Source organism: Sphaeramia orbicularis, chromosome 1, assembly GCF_902148855.1.
Source record: "Sphaeramia orbicularis chromosome 1, fSphaOr1.1, whole genome shotgun sequence".
Lineage (NCBI taxonomy): Eukaryota > Metazoa > Chordata > Actinopteri > Kurtiformes > Apogonidae > Sphaeramia > Sphaeramia orbicularis.
In genome coordinates this window covers 32,656,739-32,668,126 of record NC_043957.1, presented here as the reverse complement: position 1 = coordinate 32,668,126, position 11,388 = coordinate 32,656,739, and the positions used below count along the sequence as shown (strand labels likewise).

Genomic DNA, 11,388 nt, shown 5'->3' with positions numbered 1-11,388 from the left:
CAAATCAAAAGCCAAATACTATTCTATAGCACCAAAGCATTGAGAGAACAATAATAATAAATATCATTTCATGGTGTATTTTGCAGCTAATTCTCCTTTACTTACACCAGGTTTTGTCAAAGTCGTTGGTTTATGAGTAAGATTCCTCCAGAATAAAAAAGAAAAATAGTAAGCTTTACCAAGTTTGAGTCACTAATAAAGAAAAATTAAGTCAAAAATGCTGGTTACAGCAGAAGATACAGTCTTCAGTCAAAATGTAAAATTGTGAGAATTAATGAGAGAATAGGTTTTACCCCAAAGCAATATTTGTCTCAGAGGCTCTGAGTCAGAACTACCAGATCTACTTCAAAACACTGTCTGTACATTATAATACATTCACTTTACACATTATTTCTAGTGGAAGATTTATGAATATTGTATAAATGTCCATAAACCAACATATATGTAATAACACTGTATTGTATCCTTTGTTAACATCAGCTAACTAGCACCTTTGTAATTTTTTCCCCAGTTCATCTTATTAAAGTATGTAAGATTTAACAAATTTAATCTCCGAGGGAGATAATTTAAAAAAAAAACATTGAAAATTTCAGTGCGATTTTGTGCGCTGTAATTCTCCTCTGGGGCAGCAGGTGGCGGTGAGGCGGCTTCAGGGTTAGTGCTGCAAAGCGGAAGTAAGCGAAGAAGACGAAAACCTAAGACGGAAAGCGCGAACTGGAGTACTGATAAAGTTACTGATACCACTCCTGTTAAAGATGAGCTGTTCTGCAATTTAGTGAGTTGTAACTTATTTAGAAAGCAGTGGTTTAGAGTTTAAAAGTCAACTGAGTCCAAAGACTGTCTGTCTGCCGCTAAAGCTCCGTCTCAGACTGAAGTAAGTGTCAGGATTCAACCCCACAGCTTATGCTTCGACAAACAACAAAATCCGCACTAAGTGTAACTCCTCATCATTTGATAGTTTTCTGTCTTGAATCGCATAGAAACGTCGTTTTTCGGTTTTTCATTTTTCGTGAATGACACAATGATCGTTAGATGTGAAGGCGTGATAGTTTATGACACAGTCTGAACTGAAACTGAACTGAAAAATGTATAAAGACAGAACAGTGAGATTATATGAACAGTTCTAACTTTTTATATTTTGCTTCGAATTTGTTTTTGCATCTTGTGACATATTTATGTACTTATTTAGGTCTGGTATCGTTATTGTTTTGCATCATTTCGTCAGGTATATATTTACTTATGTTTTGTACTTCCTAGATATGTGGTTTTGTATTCATTTTCTATTATCTTTGGATGTATTTTGTTTGGTTTTATACAGTATGACTTCATAGCTAGTTGTGTATAGCTAACCATGAAGGCTTTTGTTATTTAGAAGGGGACAGGAAATATAAGATTTTCTTCATCCTGCTCCTTTTCGAGCATGGGTGTGTAAATGTTTGTTCACCTGCTGATGAAATGCACAACCATGAACGAAATAAATGGAAATGAAATGAATCTCCTAGTTGTAGCCAACGGCAACGGTTAGCTAGCATAATAAGTATTTAATGATGATCATGTTAATTGAATCAGTATTGGTCCGCATTTTGCATGAACCAAACTAGGGCCAAATGCAGACAAATCCGAATTCTCAACTGACAAACAGATAACCCAACAGATAATCTCTATAAGAATAAAAATGCTGAAGGAGTTGAAAGTCACTTACTGAACATGTTAGTATTAAGGTGTTGTTATTGATCACTTGTGTGTCACACATTGAAGGCCTTGTTCATAAACTGCAACTTAAACTGGTTTTCTACCTCAGGAACAATTCCTGTTTATCTTTCTTTGCAAGGTGACACCTATTCTCTGCCACTGTCTTACCTCTGCTGGGTGAGCTTGATCTGGTCTTTCTGAATGAATCTGAACAGCTCATAAAGAAGTTGGATCCAGTTTACCGTTGCACTTTGGCTGCAAAAATTGAAATTCCCCATTGTATTTTGTGTACTTATTCTCTTTATGTCTGCATACGTAACACTGGTTGGTATTTATTTATAAATCTCTCCTCGGGCTGCATTCATTTTACATTTGCACAAATATGTATTAAAACTAAAAGCAATCTGATCTGTGCTCTCAGAACATCCTACAAATGGTGGTTCCTAAAGTTAGAACAGAATCTGGTAAAACAACTTTTCATAAGCTGCTCCTTCTTCACAGTCTGCTTTACAGAAGACCCTGGAACTGTCAGAAGTTGTTACTTTGGGAGAATTTAAATGTCTAAAAATACTGGGAAGAACAATACTTGTAGTCATTGTGATGTGTTCTAATCACTGAAATCATTCTTGAACTTGTCCTTTTTTTATTCTTTGTCTTTATTGTATGGAAAAATGACTATTTGAAGTTTTGTTGCAGTTATTTTAGTTATTGGCAAATGCATACATGAGTGTGGTTGTTGACAAAGACAAGCGGCCTTGTAGATTTAAAGGTTTGGTGCCTATGTGTATGACTCCTTATTGTTGATACTTGAGATCTCTGGGTTCAGACACACCTAATGGCTCAAAAACCCTGCCTTGGTACCAAAAGAAAAATGTGTTTTTGCAGTGGAACAACCTGCTTCTTAAAGCTTTTATTTTTTGTCCTTATTTTCTGTTTGTATTTATTGTATTTATTTGTCTTGTTTTTCTGTTTTGTATTCTCAGGATTATATTTATTTTGTTGTGTGCACTTACTGTAAAGCAGTTCCTAACCAGTTTTTTTAAACTGCATAACCCAGATGGTCTTTTGATAGCAGTGACCGCAGTACAAATATTGTTGTGTATTTGTTAAGCAGGCACACCTCACATGCTAATCACACTATTAATAAAAAGCATGATTTTTTTTTTTTTTTTACTTTTTGCTGCATATCTTCATTATAATATGGATGAAAGCTTATAAAAGTCATTCTCTACCATAGGTCATGTCACAACAGATGGGAGACAGCCATCGAAGGTTCCTGCAGAATATGATGGCCAATGGAATTGTGGACGAACAAGACGCAAAAACACTGTATCAGCATTGTTGCCAAACACACAACAGTGAGGTGTTTTCTATACTTGTATAGGCAGTTTGCAGATCATAACAGACAGCATTTGAAATCAATCTATCTATCTGTCTGTCTGTCTGCCCGTCCGTCCATCTATACACATATATACATATATAAACTCCAGCACTTAAAGGGTTAATGTGAATAAGAGAGCACTAACATTTTTTTTGTGTCATTTAAATGTTTATTGGTTTTAACATGTTTTCAGTCAGTTACAAAAGGAAAAGACAAAATGAACAAACAAATAAAGAAAACAAAAACAAAACAACCAACAACTTAAAAACAGCTGCAAAGACACCCCTCCAGCACCCCCACAATTCTTATACACATGTATACATACACACACAGCATATACATAAACACAGACATATAAACATACTGAGCACTAACATTAACAAACTGTCTGTGTTACTGTGTTTCAGCACAGTGCATCCTCGACAAATTGGATGATTTCATTGGTACCATCAACTCAAAGCTCCAGCCCATGTTCATGCAGATTAGAAAAGGAATGTCTGAAGACAGTGGTCACCAGTACTATGCCTTAGTAAGTTTTATTTCAGACTTATGTCTTGATTGGATGCTACTATAAAGCCACAATCTGGTATATTCACAGTTAATCAGTTTCATTTCCACCCTGTGTAGGTGAACATGGCTGAGACAGATGTCACCAGAATGTCATCGGATTACACTGACACTGAACTGGAGCTGTTCAGGAAAACTGTGAGTTGAAATAAAGCAAGTTTGTTGACTCTTGTATCCAAAGCCATTACAGATAGGGGGCACTATGGAGGAGCTGGACCAGAACAACAAACCACATTAATATGTTAACAGCTGACTGACATATTCTAATTTGCTCAGTACTGTGACGCTGAATGGGCTGAAAAATAGAAACTGATAGTGACTTTTTCAGCAAAATATATGATTTACTGAACATAAAAAATCAAGCATCTACAACCGCTGTCATTTGTCAGACTACATGGATTTTACCAGTGAATCAGTGTTATAGAAGATGACACTGTTTTCACATTCACTACAAAGTCTCTGAACACCCAAACGGGTCGAATGTGATGAAAAAGAAAAGCTCTGAAACTGCATTTTACCTGATTTATATCAATGTATTGGGTTAAAGTAGTATTACAGACAGACATGTTTTTTCATTTTAAACATGTTAAACATTCACAGTTTTTACATGGTACTTTTAGATTTGCTTTTCTTGCCACGTTTGTAAAGGAGTAGACAGAAATATAAACGTACATGTTATGTGCCTACCCCCTTCACATTACACAAAACTAAAATGGATCTGTTGAAATTAACAACAGAACAGCACAAAACAATACAGTTATATTTCTTTCTTTAAACACTGACATTACCGTCCTGAATTAAACTGCTGTTACTCATTATATTCATATTTTATGTATCATATTTCTTTAAAAATGTATTTTATATTTTCCTTTAACTGATTTCTGCTTTTACTTTGCTTTAATCCATCTCTTAGACTGTTCCATAATTTAACCCCTATGACTGAAACACATCCTGTTTACAGTTGTTCTGACAGTGCGTTTTCAAATTCAGTTTCCCTCTTGGATTATATCCCCCTTCTTTCTCTGAGAACAATTTCTGTATTTTATTTGGATGTACTTTATGTCTTTCTTTAAATATTAGTTGTGCTGTTTTAAACTTAATCAAATTTGGAAATTTTAGAGCTTGAACATAAAATCTTGAATAAAGTTAATTTGTATGGTCTAAATGCCTTTATCTGCATTGCATATATTGTTTATATGTTGTTTTTATATGTGTTTCCCCTACATCTCAACACAGTAACTGAAATACGGTAAAAGTAATTTACAGTACAACATAAAGTGCTGTCTGATTGAGGATATGCCTTGTTTTTCCCACGACGGCAATGCTCCATGTTTTCACCTGAACATATTTAATGTGTGATTTCCAGCAGGAATTTCCATTATGTAGTACTTAGAAAAGGTCTGACCTCTTATAAAAACCAATTTATTGGTTATTATTTATTTATTTTATGTTTTTGTTTTTTTCATTTATGTTTATTTGGGAAAGATGAAATGTTTATAGATGTGTTTGTGTAAAGTATATTATATTTGTTCGTAATAATATAAAGCCACAAACTAAATTATTTAACAGTAAGTATCAGGCATTAGAGTATAGATATGTTTAGACTAGGAAGCTTATTGTTTTTAATTATGTAAGGAGAAGGGGTGGGAGTTTATAAGTTATACTTCTTATTTTCGAATATGTATTGTATTTCTTATGTTTAAATGTTTTGTTTGTTTATTTATTTTTCTTCTTTTTTGACATTCAGATTTGAAATAAATACACCAATCAATCAATCAAACAAACCAAAAACAGCTGTCCAGTGCAAGTATTATAGTGTTTACTGCATCATTTACAACACTGTAGAGGAAAGTTAAAACAGTAAGGTAAAAAGAAAATTGAGTACAGCAAGATGCAACAAGACTAAAGAGGCATTTAAAGACATTTACATTTAAAAGCATCAGTACAAATCGGTTGCGAAATTATCCAGGATTTGCTAGGTTGCTTTAAATTGTAGTGATATTTGAGTGGTAGAAGCAGAGGGTTTTAGTTGAACTGTTTTCTTTCAGATGGACCTGATCGTGAGCTCTGAGAATGGCAAGGCCTCCTCCACCGACATCCTGAACACCGCAGACACCCTGTCTACCAAAAAACTGAAGAAGAGTGAGACAGAGCACCTTTTGAACCGACTGGTGCACGACAAATGGCTCAACGAGGTTAAATACAACAGGATTTCACATACACATTTAAGTTACACATATTATACAAACAGCAAGCACTTAGTATGTTCAGGAAAGATATATTTGAACAAACATTCTTATTTAATATCTGTGTAGACTAAGAGATTTAACTTGACATGAATTAAGTTAAATCAGGTCATTTTCCATCACCTAAGCCAGTGGTTCTCTTGTGGGGGGGCGTGAGCACAGGACAGGAGGGGGGAAAAAAATCATGACAAATTTGTTTTCAGGGGATGGCAGGTGGGAAATGATGAGGTGAAGGGGGCTTTATCTACAGAGGTGTATGACCCACGACATCCCTGGTCACAAATTTTTTTGGGGATAGTCAGAGTGGCAGGAGGCACATGATGCTGTTAGTGGGCATTTGTTCAAAAAAGGTGGAGAAACATTGACTTAAGCTAAAGGCCGGCAGTGCTGATTATCAACTGACCATGAATTCAACATGTGACAACTCAAACCTGTCTCTTGATTCAAACTATTTCTTTTTGATTTCTTTAGAAACGGGGAGAATACACCCTGTCAACAAGATGTATCATTGAAATGGAGCCATACATCCGCACAATGTACCAAGACCAGGTTAAAGTGTGCCACATCTGTCACAACATCGCTTTCCAGGTGAATGAAAGTTACATTGCTCAGTTTGTATCTTTATTTCATGTTATCTATGTGTGAATAAACACCTGAATGCAAATACTAACATATGAAGCACAAAGAAATTCAGTATTTAAAACACCATGAACACAAACATGCATATATTTTAATTTATGTAGTTATTTAATAAATCACTTATTTAAGTTGAAAATTGAACATTTTCTTTTAGTGTTGTTACAAGTCATAATTCTTACTAATTACACTTAGTTCCTAATTGCAATTGGCATCTGATAGTAAAACAGATGCAAAGGATTAAGTAAGACCAATCACATCAAAATCTGCACAAAATTTTTTTTAATTTTTACAAAGCTGATTTTTTTTTCTGCCTAAGTCCTCATTTTTTGTTGTCTCACTAATTATCCTAATTATCTATTCTTCCAGTGCCAAATCTGTGAGAATCCTACATGTGGCATAAAAATACACCATCCATGTGTGGCCAGATATTTCAAAGGGCGAACAGAGCCACAGTGTCCAGCATGTGATGACTTTTGGCCACATGAAATTCCAGGTATTCACGTTTGTCTTCATATGTGTATATCAGGGATTAAAGTTCTCTGTCACCACGACGGATTTCCGTCAAATGGAAAAACTGAGGGGGGAAAAAAGTCATATTGAAGTAACTTCCCCACGTGTTTCGCGGAGTCCAGTCGGCACCGCGATCCTGTCCTGGGTCTGCTGTCCTGGGTCTGCAGGTGTTTAACACAGGCACAGGGGGCTGATAGGTTTAACAGTGATGATAATAAGATGACTTCTTTATTTTTATGTCGGGAGGAGAGATTGGTGACTATTTATCTTTGGAAGGAAACGCTGCTCATTCTGTGCCTCAGAAACACATGGACAAGTTCAGCTTTACCGAAGTTCAGCCTCCAGACGCTAACTTTAGTTTAGTGCTAACAAGTAGCTTTCATTATGAAAGAACCACAGCGAAAAGGGAAGAAGACAGAACTGATCTACATGTACCTTCATGTTTGGGTTCATAGCTGATCTCCTCTTGCCGGTATATGACTAGTGTGTGTGTGTGTGTGTGTGTGTGTGTGTGTGTGTTTGTGTGCATGTACCCTTCCTGTGCGTGCGGCTGTGCGCGCCGCGGTCTTACGCGGTTACGCGCCCGACTGCATAAGTGCTTTATTTTGACCCGTTTAGCATCTTATTTCTATCTGTGTGGTACAGTACGAAGATAAAACGGAATGAATGAGTAACACCCTTGGTATTTGCAAAGCCACTGTATTTTAAATACCCTCAGAGAGTATCTATAACGGAATATAATTTCTGTTTCAGTTGACGTAATTTCACTTGACGTGCCAAAAAGCAGAAAAAATAAAAGATTAGTTGGTTAGGGTTACATTTACACAGACATTTCCCCCAAAATTCATGTGCTGTTGGAGTTGGAGTTATGTTTTTGGAGTTCCTAAATTGTTAAATAAAAAGTTTTTCACTCATTTTTTGCAGTAAGGTTTTCTTCTAGTTATTATTGTGACTTGCTTCAAAGGTTTTCATACCCTTTAAAATTTACCAGAGAGCACCAAAATTGACCTGAAGCTTTAAAAATTTTCTGGGGAGGACCCCCAGACCCCCCACCAATACCACTCATGACATTTTTTCTATCCATGTTATTAATCTTCTACACCTGTACACTCTCCCATTCAGTGTGTTTTACAGTATTGCCAAATTTGACTATATAAACTTGTACGCTATAGTAGTATTGTATTGCATCATTTTTAATAGTGGCCAATGATTTTGACCAGAAGAAAATTTTCAGTCAGATGAAAAATTTTTGCTTTAATCCCTGGTGTATATACACCTGCCTACATATATGATGCATTTTAAAGGTCATTTTAGTTTAACAGCTGCTATGTTTAAGCTCCATCCTGAGACAAAGTGGAGTTTTCGCTTGTTTAAGGGAGGATCATTGTTATGTCTGTACATACAAACTGCAAGTATGATAAAAAAATAACTGAGTTGAAATTATACATATGTATATGTATATATATATATATATATATATATATATATATATATATATATATAAACGTAATAATAATTTGCTGTGTTCATTACAGAAGTTCAACAGCTCCGATCTCAGTCCAGAAGATGAGAAGATCTGCACCAAATCTGCCTTTTGTTCTGATTATTTAAATTGTTTATTATTTTAAAAATGTTTGTAATAAAGATGTTCAATGTACACATTAATGTGTATTACTGTTATTATTATTAATAATAACAACAACAACAATAATAATAATAATAATAATAATAATAATGTTGGAATTTGAAGTGTGGAAGTGAATCTTCATTGCAGAGGTCAGGGGGAGTGAATTCCATAATTACAATTAAAAATGAAAATATGGTACATTTTGGTAAAATGGTAAGACTAAAACTATATGCAATCTACATGAGTGATTTTAGGTTTGTTTTTGTTCTCTTTCCAGTCAGTCATGTTGAAAGGTAAGTAAACAAATTTTATTTATATAGCACTTTTCACAGATAAAATTACAAAGTGCTTTACAGTTTAGAATAAAATGTTAGTAAAAGCTTAAAATAAGACGTCATACATACAATAGGATAAAAACAAGACAGTAGTACAGAAAAACAGACAATAACACAAGCCCATAAAACATCAACCCGAGCTAAATGCCTGCCTAAAAAGATGTGTTTTGAGCTCCTTCTTAAAGGAGTCAGTGGACTTCGTGCTCTTTAGAGTTAGAGGAAGTGTATTCCACTGGTGTGGAGCACTGGCTTGGAAAGAGCACTCTTTGGTTCTGACTTGGGTGTGGGGAACCATAAGGTGCCTCTGGTTTGATGACCTTAAAGAGCGCAAGGGAGACTAGGGAGTAATAAGATGATATGCTATGTCCAAATCCTTTAGCCTTAAATATATACATACATCTTATTTAAATCTCCAGCCTGATTCTGTCTGATAAAATCAACTGAATTCTGTAAGATATTGATGCAGTGGGATCATCAGACAACACAATTCATAAGCTATTTGTTGGGTAGAATTACAAAGTGATGAAATGGATAGATTTGATTGAGAATTTCATATTTGGAGTGAAATGTTAATTTACAACACCTATCAGCAGGAGGTTTTAAAAAGGATAACGTATTTTTATCCATAAGACATTGCTTTCATTATCATATTAGACTTAGAATGTTTCAAACTAAGAAATGAAGAGACAGGAAAAGCCACAATTAAGTGTCCTAAATTTCAGTCGCATCATATGTTAGCTTTTATATATTTACCTCCGCCAAGGACGGCAGAGGTTACATTTTCATTGGGTTTTGTCTGTTTGTTTGTCGGTTAGCAAGATAACTCAAAAAGTTATGGACGGATTTGGATGAAATTTTCAGGAAATGTTGATACTGGCACAAAGAAAAAATGATTACATTTGAAATTACGTTTATATCTTATATGAGACAGATGTCTACAAAGATCTGTCCCCTACATCTTATCTTATGTCCATCTGGATAAGACACCCAGGACAAAAAACTTCAGTTCCACATCAGTGTTAACGTCCTGCCAAACTTTGTTGATTATTGAACTTTTCCAAATACATTGAATGAACGTCTCCTTTTCTTCTAGATACCTGCTACGTACGTCTGGAATGTTATAGTTAAATTTGTTGAGTTTTTCAGGTGTAAGATAAACCCCAGTCAACTATTTATACTGCAGAGGCTTATTTATCCCCTTTCTGCCCAAGTTTGTTAGCAATCATATACTACTACTACTACTACTAATAATAATAATAATAGTAATAATTTTAAAAAGTGTGTTGTTGAGGACAAACAGATGTTAAATTAAGTGGAGAATATACACATACAGTAGCTATGATGCAATATAGTGAAATGGTGCTATTGATCAGTTACTCCAGTCAACAATCCAAACAAAACAAAAATCATCCAAAAATCAATAGAATGACATGACATTAATTCAGTGTTACTGAAACAGGGCTTTAAGATGAGTCCATGAATGTTGTTGATCATACCAGATAATTATGTACGTTGAACAAGAGTGTAGAACAGCACCTCATCACAAAAACTGGAATATTGAGGCCTTTTCCACTCTTCAACAGGTATTTCAACCTGTAAACCTTCCCTCCATGCTTTTCCATGCTGCGTCAGCAAATTATAGGCATCTCTTTTTATGATCAGTTAATGATATGGTTTTTTGAATACCCAAGAAAAATACCAGATTTTCTCTGAAAAATACAAATTATAGAAAATAATATTTTTATAAATGGTAATAAATCACTTAAGAAAGGTTAAATGTAGAGGAAAAATGAATTTGGAAGTTGGAACAAAAATAATTGTAGGTGTTGAACCCTTAAAAACCATTTTTTGAAAATTTCCAAATATTTTTTTTGTCTTTCCTCTGTATTTTGCATTTTTCATTAAAAGTCACGTTTTCTTCTATATTTTTTTATTGATCATGTAGATGTCAATAAAACCGCAAAGTAAATTCAGTGATTAAGCATCAAATCAGAAAAAATAACAAAAAAAGTGACTTTTTCAACAAAATATGTATTAACCCATAAAGATCCAGTGCTGCTTTTGTGTCAGTTCCCAAATGATTTTTTTCTCTATTTTTAACCTTCTGTAAGTGATATATCAACATTTACTCTAATATTGCGCTCTGCATTTTGCATTTTTAAGTGACAATCAGGTATTTTCCTATATTTAATGTGCTGATAATGTAGATGTTCATTAAAGCTCAGATTAAAATTGAGGGTTATTATATCAGAGACAGAGAACACTGAAGAAAAAAAAAAGTTTTTTCAGCAAAATATATTGTTAACTGAGCATAAAATGTGTCTCCATCCACTGTCATTAATCAGTCTCCATGGGCTTTTACTGGAGAATCAGTGTTGTAGAAGATGATGG

The 11,388-nt window shown here is 34.5% G+C and overlaps 1 protein-coding gene across 4 annotated transcripts; it reads left to right on the top strand.

Annotated features, from left to right (window-relative positions):
• Window positions 1-677: 677 nt before the first annotated feature.
• On the top strand, window positions 678-8,692 carry nsmce1 (NSE1 component of SMC5/6 complex). Of its 4 annotated transcripts, none has more exons than XM_030136039.1 (8): window positions 678-742; window positions 2,928-3,050; window positions 3,481-3,602; window positions 3,701-3,778; window positions 5,689-5,835; window positions 6,358-6,474; window positions 6,892-7,018; window positions 8,571-8,692. In XM_030136039.1, exons 2-8 carry the CDS (start codon window positions 2,933-2,935, stop codon window positions 8,603-8,605), a joined length of 744 nt encoding a protein of 247 aa, XP_029991899.1. In that variant the 5' UTR covers window positions 678-742; window positions 2,928-2,932; the 3' UTR covers window positions 8,606-8,692. The 4 variants fall into 4 exon arrangements, with proteins under 4 accessions (XP_029991899.1, XP_029991882.1, XP_029991891.1 ...); XM_030136022.1 differs by having other exon boundaries at window positions 678-874; window positions 2,930-3,050; XM_030136031.1 differs by having other exon boundaries at window positions 689-775; window positions 2,930-3,050.
• Window positions 8,693-11,388: the final 2,696 nt, after the last annotated feature.

What these genes read in the sequence shown, in the direction of transcription:
- nsmce1 (XM_030136011.1), top strand. Translation starts at nt 904, where the DNA reads ATGCTTCGACAAACAACAAAATCCGCACTAAGT. An exon ending in GTCACCAGTACTATGCCTTA is followed by an intron (nt 3,603 to 3,700) that starts GTAAGTTTTATT and finishes CACCCTGTGTAG; the next exon opens with GTGAACATGGCTGAGACAGA. An exon ending in TTGGCCACATGAAATTCCAG is followed by an intron (nt 7,019 to 8,570) that starts GTATTCACGTTT and finishes TGTTCATTACAG; the next exon opens with AAGTTCAACAGCTCCGATCT.